Genomic DNA, 17843 nt, shown 5'->3' with positions numbered 1-17843 from the left:
AAAGACTCCTGCCCTAGGTGCCAACCTCTCTTACCCTTCCTGGAGTTAACCCATCTATGTGACTGTATCTGAGACCTCCTCACACCCCCCCCCCCCCCCTTCCTATAACTACCATCCATCACATACTGTTGCTGTTGCAAATTCCTCATCTCTTCTCTCTGGTCTCTCCAACCGATCCAGGCCGATCTGATAGGATTTGCATCCAACAGCATTTATTGCAGATATAATCCGCTGTTAGTTTTAAACTCTCTTTAAACTCCCACATCTGACAAGAAGTACATATCACTGCAAAGGCTATTTTTGCTTCTTCACAATCTACAGACCCAGAAAATAACACCATCTTATTCCTCTCCAAAACACTGCCCCAGGTTAAATTAAGAGCTATGGCTCATATTTTAAGTTTAATCAAGAGACTTATCTCCAAAAACATATAATCAAGAAAGAACCCACTGTACTCACTAATACAGTCTTTCTCTTGGTCAGACTTAAAACAACAATTAACTTATCTGATTCTGTGTTGTAAACCTCGCCCAAACCGGATCCTCCAAGATTAGTTGTGAAATTTACTGTTTGTTAATTTTCCCAGACGCACTCTGATGTTCAGCAACACATGAATTCAAAAACAGCAAAGGCAGTAACTGTGCAGGTGTTCTCTCTCTCTCTGTCTGTCTGTCTCTGTCTCTCTGTCTCTCTCTCTCTCTGTTTCTCTCTCCTGCACCGTCCCCACCATGTGCTTCCTTTGTCTGCTCTTCTCCCTTTTAAAACTGCTGTTGTTTTGACTTTTTTTTCCAAAGTTCCAAAACACTGCAACAGCATATGAAACAGTAATTGCTGCTCCTGGAATTCGAGGAAATTACCTCCAACACCTAAAATACCTCAAAACAAGGAGCAGCTCTTAACAGCCAGAAATTATTCCCGTCGTCCATTCTTGACTTACCCAGAATCCAATCCCGGAGGAGGTTTGGGGTATGAAAGTGCAGAAAAGAGGAATGAGGTAGGCCAATCAGCCCATTGAGTGAGACAGCACCTGGAGTGTTGTGTACAATTATGACCTCCTGAATTCTGATTCGTCAGACTGTTTGGTGAGGTCAGCTATTGTCCAATGAAGAAGGGTTGTGTAAGGTGGGTCAGCACTCTTCGAATTTGTGAGGCGACCTCATCGAAATACCAAAGACCGAGTGTTTGACCGAGAAAAGACAAGGGGCAGTTTCCCAGCTTTGAAAGAGCCTCACCGTCTGGGGAATGGGGCAACCATGATGAGGAGGCGGACATTTTGGACTGAGATGTGGAGACTTTCCTTCCCTCAGGAATCCCCTCCTCCCGAGCCTCGTGGCTGCCTTGTCATTGAGTACACGTCTGACATAGGGCAACAGGTACTGGGATCCAATGGGAAGTCAGGCATAAAAGGGGAAGATGGGTGTGTACAATAAGATAGATGATCAGCTATGATCCTACTGTATCCTATAGCAGGTTATAGATCATACAGCACAGAAACAGAGCCTATGGTCCGACCAGTCTGTGCTGACCATAATCCCAAACACAACCAGTCCCAGCTGCCTGCTCCTGGCCCATATCCCTCCAAACATTTGCTATCCATGTACTTGTCCAAACATCTTTTAAATGTTGTAACTGTACCTGCAACCATCTCTTTCTCTGAAAGTTCATTCTACAAACGAACCATCCTTTGTGTAAAAATATTACCCCTCGTCTTTTTTCAATCTTCCTCGTCTCATCTTAAAAATGTGCCCCCTCGTCTTGAAATTCGCCACCCTCGGGAAACGACATCTGCCTTATCTATATCCCTCATAATTTTATAAACTTCTATTAGCTCGCCTCTCGACCTCCTTCATCCCAGTGAAAAATTCCCACACTCTCCTTATAACTCAAACCCTCCATTCCTGGCAACATCCTTGGAGATCTTTTCGGAACCCTCTCCAGCTTAATAATGCCCTTCCGATGACTGGGTGACCAGAACTGGACACAGTACTCCAGAAGAGGCTTCACCAATGTCCTGTACAACCTTAACATAACGTCCCAACTACTATACTCAAAGGACTGAGAATGAAGGCAAACGTGTGTGTGTGTGTGTGCGCGTGCGCAAGAGAGAGAGAGAAGAATGGGAGAGTTGGAGTGTGAGGGAGGGATAGAGAAAATGATAGTGACAGCCAGAGATGGATGGAGAGAGTTTGGGAAGATTAGAGAGGGAGAATGGAAGAGATGGAAACTGGGGGAGGGATACTGGGAGAGAGAGAGGAAAAGAAAAAGGGAGAGGATAGGGAGGGAGGAGAGAATGAGATAGGGAGGGATAGAGAGAGAGGTAGGTGGACGGAGGGAGGAATTATAGAGAAGAAAGGAGAGATAGAATGAATTGGAAGGGAAAGAGAACAGGTGATGTGACGTGAAAGAATGATGTGAATATATCTCGCCACTCACCCACACAAAGCCCAGTTTAAAGCAATGATAATAAAGACCATTAGGTTCTCTGAAAGATTAAACAGGAAACAGTCTAACTCCAAGGTGACTGGAGCCCATTGGATAGAGGATAGAGCACTGTTCATAGCACTGGGTCAATTGCAGGACGGCCTTTCACGGGGTGCCCTCTCCTCACCCTCACCCAATTTTGATATGAAGTTGTAACCTTTAAGTGATACAACCAATGATTTCTCTAAAGGACAGCGATGTCTATGACTCTTCAGACTACAGCTGAATATGGAATTCTCAATCAAACCTCACAATCCTAACCATTAAAAGGCAGTTGGATGGGTACATGGACCAGAAGGGTTTAGAGGGAGAGAGGCCAAATACTGGCAAATGGGTCTAGGTCAGATTGGGATGTTTGGTTGGCATGGACTGGTTGGACCAAAGGGTCTGTTTCCATGCTGTATGAATCTATAACCATTTGACTTTGCACAAAAACACAAAGAGACCTCTGATTCTGAGGGAATGGCAAAATGTACCTCTGTATTGTTTGTTTTCAATGCTCTTGCCTTGTTTTCAGCTTCATTGCTGTGATTCCCGATTTTAGTCCTCCAGCCAATGGCGACATCCCTTATTGTGTTGGCAATTGTCCTCCTCTCTCCATTGAGGCTTCCATTTGGGACCGCCCAAGTGCGGAGCACTTAGAATCCATCCTGGTAAATCATAGACATATTCCCATGTACAACATGAGCCTGTGCACAACCACTCCAATCTTATTGAGGTCCAGCTATCTCAGTTCAAAGTGATTACTAGGAAACATGGGTAGATTTCTGCAGTCGCTGCTTTATATATCAGTAGGCAGGCAAAGAATGAAACCATCCTCTACATCTTTATAACAATGTGACGATACTATGGATTTAAGAGGTGTGTTTTCTCCTGGGTTTTTATGAAGAGAGGTTGAGACAGAGGTAAAAGCGGTCTGCTCAAAGCCAGTAAACACTTTGTGAAGCATTGGGTTTTGGTTTGAAGTGGAACAATAGAAGCAGCCTGAATGGGTGGAGCCCAGCTCCCACAGAACCAGGATTTTTAGTTTTAATTTTTCAGTAGCTGTTGCGGCGGTCTTGAAGCTGGGTGAGGAAGCTGTTATTTCCCTCTCGGTTACAGCTGGAAGCTGGGGTTCTCTTCCTGCTGCTGGAATTGCATGTGAGACAATCTGTTTTACTGAATTTGCCTTTGGAAAGGGTGGGTTTTTGGGAAGTTACTATATTGGAACAGTTACTGCTTAGTAATTAAATAATCTGTTATTCTGTTATGTTTTCCAATATGGCTAAGTTATTCTAATTCTTTCTTTAACGATCGTGTGTGAATAAAGTGTGTTTTGCTTCAAGCCTGATAGTTTGACAAATACAATTATATCTGGAATGCAATGCCTGGGACTTGCTTACTGCGGAAGAATTTGACCAGAATTGACACATATGTGTGGAAGCCATCTTTGTCACAAAGAACCTTTGCAGTAGAATGTAGACTGCTAACAAAGTGCTGGTAGAGCCTAAGCTGAAGAATTGGTTTTGATAACATGCCCTTGCAGCTACAAACTGGCTCCGTTCCTCTGGCCCCTGCGACACAGTTCTGCTTCATAAACGATGTATTGTTCATTAGGCCTTTATCGGTTTGTTTCTGCCTAACTAAACCTGCAGTATGAGGTAACATTCAGTTTTGTAGACATTAAGAAATGTAGGAGGGGAAAGTGAGGACCGCAGATGCTGGAGATCGGAGCTGAAAGTGTGTTGCTGGGAAAAGCGCAGCAGGTCAGGGCAGCATCCAAGGAGCAGGGGAATCGACGTTTCGGGCATCAGCCCTTCTTCAGGTAAGGGCTGATTAAGAAATGTAGGTCTGGACAATGGATGTGGACCTTACGACTGCCCCTAAGTTGCGTAAATAATGGGCAGTGGGCTTGTGATGTACTATATAACTTGCAACATTCTGTATTTCATTGGAGCGCATTGGACTTCTCCAAACAACGATGATCATGCCCCACGGCCATGATTAAAAGCTAGTTAATTGCTCAAGGCCTGACTATTTCGTTTTAAACGATCCGGCAAAAGATTGACTTTTCCCCAACACCTTTAAAATAAGAAAAATGCAGGGTCTCAGCTATCTCATCGATATGTTTGGGATGGGGTGCGGTGTTGGTCCGGGCCATTACCGTAAACCACAGACTAAGAAAGGTCCCCCACATGGCAGACTGATAGAAAAGATAAGATTGCATTCGCTCCAGAGGAATTTGGCAAATTGGATCCACAATTGGCTGAGTGGCAGAAAGCAAAGGTTGAGAGGATGGTTTTTCTGACTGGAAGGCTGTGTCCAGCGGGGCCCCACAGAGTTAGTCTTGCCATTTGTGGTTTATATAAACAATTTAGGCTTGAACATTGAAAGGTTGATCGGTGAGTTCATGAATCATCGGTCAGACCGTATTTGGAGTATTCAGATCTGGGCACCTTACTTAAGGAAGGACATTAAAACCCTAGGGAGAGTGAAAAGGAGATTTACTGGAATGATACCAGGAACGAGGGATTTTGGATACAAGGAAAAGTTAGAGAGATTGGCCTTATTCTCCTTGGAGCAGAGGGGATTAGGGGGTGACCTTATTGAGGTGTTCAAAATGATGAACCATTTTGACAGGGTAAAGAAGGATATTCTGGTCACACTAAATGGTATGTTAAAAACTATTCAGGTCACAACTGACCTGAATTCAAGATTGCGAGAGTATGAGGAGAGAGATGAGGAGATACTTTCTTTACTCAGAGAGTTGTTAGGATTTGGAACGCGCTGGGACAGTGATGGGGGTGGATTCCATACAAAGTTCCAAAAGAGAGTTGGATCTATATTTTAAAGTGTTGAATTTGGAAGGGTACAGAGATGGGGTTGGAGAATGGGACTAGCTGGGTAGCTCTTTCAGGATCCAGTACAGACACAGTGGGTTGAATGGCCTCCTTCTGGACTGTAAAATTTGATAATTCTATGTTACAAAAATTGAATATAGACAGGCAAGTCACATGGGCTGTTCAGTGAAAAATGGAATCCTCTCCAGAAAACTGGGAGGGGATGCACTCAGGCAGGACAAACAAGGCTTGGGAGTACATGATGAGCAATAGGACCCTGGGAAACACTGAGGATCAAATACCCTGAAAGGATCAGGACAGGTGGATAGGTAGTGAAGAGGCTTACAGGATACTTGCCTCTATTGGGCAGGGCATCAAGTTAAAGAACAGGGAGGTGACGCTGGAACTGTGTAAAATGTTGGTGAGGCCACACAGTGGGAGTATTGTGTGCAGTTCGGGAATCCACACTGTGGGAGGGACGGGATAGTACTGGGAGAGGGTACACGGGAAGATTTACCAGGATGTTACCGTGGAGGCTGGAAAGTTTCAGGGATGGAGAGAGATTGGATAGACTCAGGTAGTCTTCCTTAGAACAGAGGAGATTGAGAGGGAACAGGATTGTGATGTATAACATCAGAAGGAGCATGAGTAGAGAAAAAGAAATGTTATCCCCTTGATGGAGGGATTGATGAAAAGGGGCAGAGATTTACGGTAAAGGGTAGGAGGTTTGCGGGGGGAATGTGAGGAAAATCGTTTTCACCCAGAGGCTGGTGGGGAATCTGGAACTGACTGCCTGTGAGGGTGGGACAGGCAGGAACCCTCATTACACTGAAGAAGGCCTTAGACCTGACTCTGTAATCCTCTTCCATCAGCCCCGAACCCTGTGACAGTTCCCAATTCCAATATCGTTGGGGAACCCAGCCATGTTGAAGATTGGATAGCAGGAAAAGTCATTCCGGATTCCAAGGAATCCCAGCATACACCATAACTGTACTTCAGCCCAACGTCTGTCCACCTGATCCGACCTCCTCTTGATGTCTCAATCCTAGTTTTCCCTCCGACTCTGCCGGGGTATATTTCACCGACCCTCCTTTAGGGCTCCATGTTCATTCCCCGTTAGTCTCTTGGTTCCCTCATTAACACTGCCATTGGTCCACAGAATCTGGCCTCAATCAGCTTGAGCTGGTTTTTATTGTAAATCATTTACAATCTCCCCCACCCCCTCTCTCAAACAGCTCTGTGGCTGTCCTTACAACCCAGTCTCCTCTCCTCACTAGGACAATCACATCCTGACAATGAAGAAATATTGCTATGTGACTGTTAACTGTCTCACATCACACCACCATTCTCTAAAAGCATCCAAACACAAGGTTCAGTCAAGTGCTCACTGACTACTACGTTAATCCTTTTTTTTCTGGGTCAAATGCGGAACACTTACATAGACTGTCCTCGTGCAGTCAAACTGTCCACCAGACCTCTTCACTTCAACGTTTGCCCTCAACTCTCCCTCACTCAGACTCCCCCTCAATTTTCCCTACCCTCCCTTGCTGGGATCCTCCATTGCCTTCCTCACTCGGATACACTCCTTCACCCCTCACTGGGACACTCCCTTTCCTCCCTCACTCAGACTCCCACTCATTGGGACACTCCCTCCCCTCCCTCACTTGGACTCCCCCCTCTCTGGGAAAGTCCCTCCCTTCCCTCACACAGACCCCACACACACTGGGACACTTCCTCCCTCCCTCACTGGGACACTCCCTCCCTCCGTCGGACACCCCCTTCACTGGGACACTCCCTCCCCTCCCTTACCCAGACCCCACACTCACTGGGACTCTCCCTCCCTCCCCAGTCCCCACACTCACTGGGACACTCCCTCCCCTCCCTCACTGGGACACTCCCCTCACTGGGACACTCCCTCCCCTCCCTCAGTCGGACTCCTCCCTCACTAGGACACTCCCACCCTCCGTCGGACACTCCCTTCACTGGGACACTCCCTCCCCTCCTTCAGTCAGACTCCACCCTCACTGGGACACTCCCTCCCCTCCCTTACCCAGGCCCCACACTCACTGGGACTCTCCCTCCCTCCCCCAGACCCCACACTCACTGGGACTCTCCCCCCTCCCTAGGACTCTCCCTCCCCTCCCTCACTGGGACTCTCCCTAAACCCCCCCTCATTCAGATGCCCTCTACCTCGCTCTGACTCTCCCACCCCTGTCTCACTCAAACCCCCCCCCCCCTCCCTGGGACTCTCCCTACCCCCTCATTCAGACAACCCCTCCCTCGCTCCAAATCTCCCTCCACCCCCCCTCACTCGGAATCCCCCCTCACTGGGACTCTCGCTACACCCCCTCAGTCAGACACCCCCTCCCTCGCTCTGATTGCCGCTCCACCCCCTTCACTCGGAATCCCCCCTCACTGGGACTCTCCCTCCCCTCCCTCACTCGAACCCCATCCTCACTCCGACTGTCCCAGTCCACCCTCACTCAGACCTCAGGCTCACACAGACTCTTCCTCCCCTCCCTCACTCGGACTCCCCTCTCACTGGGACTCTCCCTTACCCCCCTCACTGGGACTCTCCCTCCCTCTCCCTCACTTGGATTCCCCCTCACTGGGACATTCCCTCTCCTCCCTCACTCAGACTGCCTCCTCACTGGGACTTTCCCTCCCCTCCCTCACTTGGACTCCCCCTCACTCAGATTCCCTCCTCACTGGGACTTTCCCTACCATCCCTTGCTCAGACTCCCCCTCCCTCGCTCCAACTCTCCTCCCCCCCCTCACTCGGACTCGCCCTCCCCTTCCTCACCTGGATATCCCTGGTGCCCAGGGTATTGTTGGATGGGGACAAAAAACAGGAAGGCAGAAAGTTTTCAGCAAAAAAAGGGTTAAATTTAATTCTGTCGAATGGTTGATCCCCAGACTGAGGCGGACAGGAAACTTCCCTCAATAAACCCACCCCCATCGAGGGCAGCGCTGGGCTGGATTGGGAGGGGGAGGGTGGAGGATCGGGGTGGCGGGGGGGGGGTGAGGGAAAGGTAACCACAATAACCAAACCCACCACCCCCAGGGAGCCGTCAGTGCCCCTTCCCCTAGGCAGCCATCAATGTCCCCTCTCCGCCCCCCCTGCCCTCTCCCTCCGACAGCCATCAATGCCCCCCTCCCCCAGGCAGACATCAATGCCCTCTCCACTACCGCCACCTCTCCCCCCACCCATCCTGGGCAGTGGTTAGTGCACCCTCCCCTCCCCCTGAGCAGTGGTCCGAGCAGGCAGTGCCCCTTGCCCAGTCAGTGGTCAGTATAGCTTCATCCTGGGGTAGACCCAGGGCTCAGGGCTTGTGGGCTTCCAAGTGGGTGTCTGAGGGGCTCTGCCCCAGCCTGGCACTGGAGAGTCAGCCCACTCCAAGGCCCCTGACGGTGGGTAATAAAAGGCCAGGGGAAGGGGCAAAGCCCCTACTTGGGCCTGAGCTGGCCACAGCCAGGGGTCCAGGCCGGCACTGCCACAGATGGACTGGCGCCCCCTGGTACCGGTGGCTGACTCAGTGGCCCCCTCCAACGCCTGTGGGCGGTACAAGTTGCCAATGTCTCCTAAGGGCAGACCGCTGATCCTGTGCCCCTCGGGATCGCCAGTGGTAGGGCCCCGTAACCGTCTGGGAAAGTGGCTGTGGCCTGTTCCATCCCGGGCCTCCCAGCCTCTCCCCCGGAAGCCGCTGTCCTTCCCCAGAGTGAAGAGCTGACCTTCGGACGTGTTGGCAGCTGGTGGCAGCGGAGACAGGCCACAGTTCCTCTCCATCCCGCTCACCGCTCTGGTCAGCAGATCCCAGGCGCTCTCTGACTGGCTCGGGGCGAGGACAGGGCTCGGAAAAATGGCACCACCCACTCGGGCTGTCTGCAAGGGCCCAGCGTTTGCCCACAAGCACATTTGCTGAGGCCTGGCACAGTGCTGCGATGTAGGCCTCTCCTGGACCTGACTCCTAGGCCTCAGGAGATGGTGACTGGCCTGAGAGGCAGTGATCAGAGTGGCTCCGTCAGTCACTTCCTGCTGGAGACAAGGGCCTGGAGAGGCTGTGGCAGTGGCAGCACGGACACACACTGAGAAACCGTCGCTCTGCTGCTGTCTGTACCAAACACGATTCACCTGGGGACCAAACCAAAGGGAAGGTGTCAGCGAGAGGCAGACATACTCAGGAAGAGACAGTAGCTGCTCAGATTCACAACCTGCCTTATAAGGAGAGCTGGGGGAGAAAAAGTACACCTCAACACATAACACTACCACACACACACACACACAGACAGACAGACACACACACAGACACATAGACACAGACGCAGACACATAGACACAGACGCAAACACAGACAGACACAGAGACACAGACACACAAACACAGACACAGAGACACAGACATACAGACACGCAGTCACACACACAGAGACACAGACACACACAGATACACAGTCTCTCACACACAGACAGACAAACAGATACACAGTCACACAGACACGCAGTCACACACACACAGACACAGAGACACAGACACACACACACAGACACAGAGACACGCAGTCACACACACAGACACACACACACACACAGACACAGACACAGACACACACAGATACACAGTCTCTCACACACAGACAAACAGATACACAGTCACAAACACACAGACAGACAGACAGACAGACACGCAGTCACACACACAGACAGACAGACAGACAGACACGCAGTCACACACACAGACACAGAGACACAGACACACACACAGATACAGTCTCACACACAGACAGACACACAGTCACATACACACAGACACAGATACACAGACACACACAGACAGACAAACAGATACACAGTCACACACACAGACACAGACAGACACGCAGTCACACACACAGACACGCAGTCACACACACACAGATACACAGTCTCACACACACAGACACAGTCTCACACACACACAGACACAGATACACAGTCTCTCACACACACACACACACACAGTCACACAACACACACACACAGTGACAGATAGACAGACACACAGTCACACACACACACAGACATACACACACGCCTCTTTCTCACTTTTCTTTGCTCTCAGCAGACTGTAACCATCAGCAGGATATTGGGTAAGATCACACAGTGAGACTGTCACAGCTCTCCCCACCTAGTCACCCAGTCAGACAACACAGAAACAGGCCCTTCTGACCATAATCCCAAACTAAACCAGTCCCACTTGCCTGTGCTTGGCCTCTCCATGTCCTTATCCCAATGTTATTTAAATATTGCAACTGTACCTACATCCACCACCTTCTCTCGTAGTTCATTTCACACACAAACTACTGTGTGTAAAAAACGTGTCTTTCTCCTCTCACCTTAAAAATGTGCCCCCAATCTTGAAATGCCCCACCCTTCGTGAAAAGACACCTACCATTCACCTTATCGATATGATTTTATGATTTTCTAAACCTCAGCCTCCTGTGCTCCAGTGAAGGGGGGTCACAGCCTATCCAGCCTCTCCTTATAACGCACACTCTCCTGACCCAGCAACATCTTCATAAGTCTCTTCTGGACCCTTTCCAGCTTCATCATATCCTTCCTGTAACAGGGTGACCAGAACTGAACACAGTATTCCAGGAGAGGCCTCACCAACGTCCTGTACAACCTCAACACGATGTTCCCAACCCTTATACTCAAAGCTCTGAGTAATGAGAGCAAGTGTGCTGAACACCTTCTCCACCACCCTGTCTACATGGGACACAAACTTCAAAGAATGATATACCTGAACCCCTCGGTACAGTTGCAATGTTTAAATGACACTGGGATAAGTACATGGAGAGAAAGGGTTTGGAGGCCAAGCACAGGCAAGTGGGACTAGTTCAGTTTGGGATTATGGTCAGAAGGGCCTGTTTCCGTGTTCTGTTCTACAACACTATCCAGGGCCCTACTTTTAACTACAATCCTTGTTTGTTTTACCAAAACGCAATACCTCACATTGATCCGAATTAAACTCCATCTGCCACTCCTCAGCCCATTGCCCCGATTGGTCAAGATCGCCTTGTAATCTGAGGTAACCTTCTTCACTGTCCACTATGCCACCAATTTTGGTGCCGTCTGCAAACTGACTTATCCTTTTCTGTATTCTCATCTGAATCGTTTATGTAAATAACAAACAAAAGGGGACCCGGCACCAACCCCAGACGTTTCCCTCCCAAAGGTCCCGTTACCATCAGTGGTGTTGAGTGCACAGGAAATTCACAATCCCGCTCCTTGCGGACCAGGGAGGTCTTCTTGGTTAGCTGGTCCCCTGAAGGTGAGGTGTTACTGGCAATGAGGTGCCCTTTAGGTGGGTCGGTGCCTGAATGTGGCCCTGAGAAGACATAGTGGGTTCAGTCAGTTTGCAGCAAAATCAGAAAGAGAGAGAACATCAGGAGTTTCGACAGTAATATGATCATAGAACGAAAGGGAAGGGGGCTGGTGACGATTATAGTGAAGGGACACAGTGTGGGTGTTAACAGCACCTCTGCCAGACAGACAACATGGTGGGGGCGGAGGGGGGAGGAATTCAGCACCAAGAACAGGCTCACCCGCTGAAATTGTTAAAGGCCATGTAGAGTCCTGAGGCTGGAGAGCGCCCAAGAGGAAAGGGGGAGTTGGGTTCGGCAGCTTGCTTTGGGCTTCGCTGTTAGAGTACGGTGAGCCGCGGACAGTAACCCCAGGCAGGACTTTGCGACGTTGGGTGACTGCAAGGTCAGGCTCGTGTCATGGCTTGAGCGGGGCTGCTTTGTGAATCCGTCACCCCGGGCTGCGCCTGGTCTGCCCAGTGAGGAGAGCCAGCCCACTGCAGACAGCGGACCCTGGCACTCTGATTGGAAAAACTGCAAACAGATTGCTGCTGAAAGGAGGGACGGGGCCTCAGGCAACTCTTCGGATGGTCAGTGCAGACTCAATGGGCCGAACAACCACGTTCCGCACTGCAGGACCTCTGTTGGGAATAGCAGCCACATGGGAGGCTACGCCTTGGCATTTACCTCCCTTTGTCTATCTGTGTGACAGTGCCATTAGCTGCGAAGGGGGCAATATGGGGGGGGGGGGGGGGGGAGAGGGTCAGACTGATTTGCGAGGGGCCACTCTTACCTTGTATCTCTGTGGCGTTGGTGGCAGAGGCGTTGCCCTCCAGCAGCCTCGCTGCCCAGCGTCCATGCCTCTTGACTAGGAGCTCCAGCAGCTGCTGCTGCGTCTGCCGCACCAGGGTCTGACCTGGGAATGCCCGCTGGGTGCCCAAGGCCCGGAGGAGCTTCTGTGCCACCTCGTCGACGGGTGCGGGGGGTCGGTGTGTGGCCGTCGGTTGGCACCCCTTCCTCGCTGGCTCTGGTGTCGGGGACCTCGGTTCCTCCACGGGGGCTGGTAGCGGGGTGACCTCCTTCCCTGGCAGAGGTGTGCCGCCCAGCGAGGCGTCCTTGGCCGTGTGGGGCGCAGACTCTCTGGCATCGGCTTGCCCGTCGCTCAGGGGGAGCCTCTCGGCGGCGACGGACTTGACCTCCTTGTTGAAGATGCCCAGGTGCCGCTGGGTGAGGCGGTTCTGGGTGATCACCCAGCTGGAACGGGCGGAGGGTTTGGCAGCAGACCCCGGCTCAGCCCTGGCCCGCTGGCAGTGACACCCGCTGGCCTTACCCGCTCCCTGAGCCCAGGGTTTGCGTCGAGACGGCTTCTCGCCGAGGTCCCGGCCAAACTTGGCGCGGTTCAGCTCTCGCCGCGTCTTCCTGCGCTTCACTTTGACGGCCGCCTTGCAGGACTGTCCCGGCGCAGGACGGGTGTGCGTGACGGCCGAGGGGAGGCTGCCCTTCTCTCGGGGTGATCCCCTCAGCGCCGACTCAAAGTACCTCAGGATGTTGCTCCTGTTTGCTGTGTGATGGTGGCTCATTGTCAGCCCATGACCTGAAAAGACGAAGACTGCCATCGATAACTCATACCATTTGGCCCTCTCTGCACTGACCCTTCCATCAAACTCTCCAACTTCCTTACTCTGTTTTCAGTTTGGGCATCACTCCTCATTGGGAATCTATTCCCACAGTTGTCACAAAAATTAAAGATTTTAAAACACGTCCAATATCTCCTGTCTTCTCGAGCAGCTTGGCGGAGAGGAGGGAGCACGTGGCCTCACTCAATATGAATTGACATTCGTTACAATGTAATTAAACCATGACTTATAGCTAAACAATGATAAAGCTGATGGCCATGATTTGGAGGTGCTGGTGTCGGACTGGGATGGACAAACTTCAGGGCCCCAGCTATGCCTGTCTCTTTGTTGGCTACGTGGCACAGTCTATCTTCCGTAGTTACACCGGCACCACTCATAACCTCTTCCTCCGTGACATTTGCTGGCTGCATCGGCGCCACCTCATGCTCCCGTGGGGAGGTTGAGCAGTTCATCAACTTCACCAACACGTTCCATCCCAACCTTAAATTCACCTGGACCATCTCTGACACCTCGCTCCCCTGCCTGGACCTCTTCATCTCCATCAATGACGACCGACTCAACTCTGACATGTTTTGCAAACCCACCGACTCCCACTGCTACCTGGATTACACCTCTTCCCAACCTACCTCCTGCAAAAATGCCATCCCGTATTCCCAATTCCTCCGCTTCCACCGTATCTGCTCCCAAGAGGACCAGTTCCACCACAGAACACACCAGGTGGCCTCTTTCTTCAAAGACCATAATTTCCCTTCCCACGTGGTTGAAGGTGCTCTCCAACGGATCTCGTCCACATCCCGCACCTCTGCCCTCAAACCCCACCCCTCCAACCATAACAAGGACAGAACTCCCCTGGTCCTCACCTTCCACCCCACCAACCTCCACATAAATGGCATCATCCGCTGACATTTCTGCCACCAACAGACGGACCCCACCACCAGGGATATATTTCCCTCCCCACTCCTATCTGCTTTCTGCAAAGATCGTTCCCTCTGTGACTACCTGGTCAGGTCCACACCCCCCAACAACCCACCCTCCCTTCCTGGCACCCTCTCCTGCCACCACAGAAATTGCAAAACCTGTGCCCACACCTCCCCCCTCACCTCCATCCAAGGCCCCAAAGAAGCTTTCCACACCCATCAAAGTTTCACCTGCACATCCACTAATATCATTTATTGTATCCGTTGCTCCCGATGTGGTCTCCTCTACATTGGGGAGACTGGGCGCCTCCTAGCAGAGCGCTTTAGGGAACATCTCCGGGACACCTGCACCAATCAACCACATTGCCCTGTGGCCTAACATTTCAACTCCCCCTCCCACTCTGCTGAGGACATGGAGATCCTGGGCCTCCTTCACTGCCACTCCCTTACCACCCAACGCCTGGGGAAAGAACTCATCTTCCGCCTCGGAACACTTCAACCCCAGGGCATTAATGTGGACTTCACCAGTTTCCTCATTTCCCCTTCCCCCCACCTTACCTCAGTTCCAACCTTCCAGCTCAGCACCGTCCCCATGACCCGTCCTACCTGCCAATCTTCCTTTCCACCTATCCACTCCACCCTCCCCTCTGACCTATCACCTTCATCTCCACCCCCATCCACCTTTTGAACTCTTAGCTACCTTCCCACCAGCCCCACCTCCCTCCCATTTATCTCTCCACCCTGGAGGCTCCCAGCCTCATTCCTGATGAAAGGCTTTTGCCCGAAACGTCACTATTCCTGCTCCTCGGATGCTGCCTGACCTGCTGTGCTTTTGCAGAACCACTCTAATCTTGACAAAGTTAAAAATCACATCACACCAGGTTATAGTCCAACAGGTTTATTTGGAAGCACTAGCTTTTGGAGCACTGCTCCTTCATTGGGTGGAGCGGCACTCTGAAAGCTAGTGCTTCCAAGTAAACCTATTGGACTATAACCAGGTGTGGTGTGAGTTTTAAATCTGGCGGCATGTAACATCATAAACTAAAACTCTAATTCTCTTTTAACTCCCCCCCCCCCCCCATCTCTCACACAGACACAGAGACAGGAAAAGAACACGGATTAGGAAAAACTGGAATGCCAGAGAGTCTGCACCCCAAACTGCGAGGGCCATTATGCCAGGGTGGCACACCTCTGCCTGGAAAGGAAAAGCAGTTCAGCGCTTCCACAAAGGTTGCTGAAGTGATTCTGGTTTGGGACAGCACGGTGGCTCAGTGGTTAGCACTGTTGTCTCACAGCACCAGGGACCCGGGTTCGATTCCCATCTCGGGCGACTGTCTGTGTGGAGTTTGCACATTCTCCCCGTGTCTGAGTGGGTTTGCTCCGGTTTCCTCCTACAATCCAAAGATGTGCAGGTTAGGGTGGATTGGCCATGCTAAACTGCTCGTAGTGTCCAGGGATGTGCAGGCTAAATGGGTCAGCCATGGGGAAGTGCACAGTTTCAGGGATATGGGTGGGTTGCTCTTCAGAGGATCGATGTAGACGTGATGGGCCGAATGGCCTGCTTTCACACTGCAGGGATTCTATGATTCAGGTTTTTTTCAGAATCTTGATAATGCCTCTGGTTTGTATGAGGCACAGGGTGGCTGTTTCACTGATGGCAAAGTGCCCGACTTATCAATTAAAAGTTACAGCAACTGCTGACAGAAAGATAGAAAACCTGGCTTTCTTCAGGTTTAAAGTGGCTTACTGCAGAAACAGGGAGAGTGCTTCTGGCTGGTTCTACCTGGGAACCAAGAGAACAGAGAACATTACAGCGCAGTACAGGCCCTTCGGCTCTCGATGTTGCACCAACCTGTGAAACTGATCTGAAGTCTATCTAACCTACACAGTTCCATTTTCATCTAGATGTCCATTTTCATCCAATGACCATTTAAATGCCCTTAAAGTTGGTGAGTCTACTACTGTTGCAGGCAGTGCGTTCCACGCCCCTACTACTCTCCGAGTAAAGAAACTACCTCTGACATCTGTCCTATATTTATCACCCCTCAATTTAAAGCTATGTCCCCTCATGCTAACCATCATCATTTGAGGAAAAATGATGTCCACCCTATTTAACCCTCTGATTATCTTGTATGTCTCAATCAAGTCACTTCTCAACTTTCTTCCCTCAGGTCCCTCAGCATTTCCTCACAAGACCTTCTCGCCATTCCAGGCAACATCCTCGTAAATTGCCTCTGAACCCTTTCCAAAGCTTCCACATCCTTTGTATAATGCAGTGACCAGGACGGTACGCAATCCTCCAAACGCGGCCGCACCAGAGTTATTTACAGCTGCAGCATGTGGCTCTGAAACGCAATACCTCTACCAATAAAAGCTAACACACTGCATGCCTTCTTAATAACCCTATCAACCTGGGTAGCAACTTTCAGGGATCTATGTACATGGACTCCGAGATCTCTCTGCTCTTCTACACTGCCAAGAATCTAGCCATTTCCACCCTGACTATCCACTCTGTCTCTGCCTCTCATCATCTCGTACACTTCTATCAAGTCACCTCTCATCCTTCATCACTTCAATAAGAAAAGCCCGAGCTCCTTCAACCTTTCTTCATAAGACATGCCCAGGCAGCATCCTGGTAAATCTCCTTTGCACCCTCTCTCAAGCTTCCACGTTCTTCCTATAATGAGGTGACAACAACTGAACACAATATTCCAAATGTGGTCTAACCAGGGCTGTATAGAGCCGCAGCATAACCTCGCGGCTCTTAAACTCAATCCCCCCCTTGCTAATGAAAGCCAACACACCATACGCCTTCTTAACAACCCTATCAACCAATATCCTTGGCTGGGAGGTTTGCTAATGATCTTTGGGAGGGTGGGACTTAAACTAATTCAGCAGGGGGATGGGAGCGGAAATTGAAACTCCACTGTGCAGGAGGTTGAGAGTAGTGAGGTCATAAATAAGGCTTCAAGCTCACAGAAGTGTACCAGCAGGCAGGAAGATGATTTGAAGTGCATCTACTTCAACACCAGGAGCATTTGGAATAAGGTGGTGAACCTGCAGCAAGTGTAGGTATCTGGGACTTTGATGTTATGGCCATTTCAGAGACATAGATAGAGCAGGGACAGGAATGGTTGTTGCAGGTTCCAGGATTTAATGTTTCAGTAAGAACAGGGAAGGTGGTAAGAGAGGGGGAGGTGTGGCATTGTTAATCAAGGACAGTATAATGGTGGCAGAAAGGATGTCTGATGAGGACTTATTGAGGTAGTATGGGCTGAGGTTACAAACAGGAAAAGAGAGGTCACCCTGTTGGGAGTTTCCTATAGGCCTCCGAAATGTTCCTGAGATAGAGTCATAGAATCATAGAGATGTACAGCATGGAAACAGACCCTTTGGTCCAACCTGTCTATGCCACCAGATATCCCAACCCAATCTAGTCCCACCTGCCAGCACCCGGCCCATATCCCTCCAAACCCTTCCTATTCATATACCCATCCAAATGCTTCTTAAATGTTGCAATTGTACCAGCCTCCACCACATCCTCTGGCAGCTCATTCCACACACGTACCACTCTCTGAGTGAAAAAGTTGCCCCTTAGGTCCCTTTTATATCTTTCCCCTCTCACCCTAAACCTATGCCCTCTAGTTC

General features: G+C 50.5%; 1 protein-coding gene across 1 annotated transcript in view; it reads right to left on the bottom strand.

The window, feature by feature from the left end:
• Positions 1–8543: 8543 nt before the first annotated feature.
• Positions 8544–17843, bottom strand: part of LOC140458786 (uncharacterized) — a 36651-nt gene continuing 27351 nt past the window's right edge. The window contains exons 2-4 of the mRNA XM_072553424.1: positions 12435–13235; positions 11525–11667; positions 8544–9432 (exon numbers count right to left, since the gene is read on the bottom strand). Coding sequence (XP_072409525.1) covers positions 8590–9432; positions 11525–11667; positions 12435–13221 — 1773 coding nt within the window. The 5' untranslated portion in view covers positions 13222–13235 and the 3' untranslated portion in view covers positions 8544–8589. The remainder of the gene's footprint in view (positions 9433–11524; positions 11668–12434; positions 13236–17843) is intronic.

The sequence above is a fragment of the Chiloscyllium punctatum genome, chromosome 34 (genome assembly GCF_047496795.1).
Source record: "Chiloscyllium punctatum isolate Juve2018m chromosome 34, sChiPun1.3, whole genome shotgun sequence".
Classification (NCBI taxonomy): domain Eukaryota; kingdom Metazoa; phylum Chordata; class Chondrichthyes; order Orectolobiformes; family Hemiscylliidae; genus Chiloscyllium; species Chiloscyllium punctatum.
Note: the sequence above shows the minus strand (reverse complement) of the source record. Positions and strands in the feature narration are given on the sequence as shown.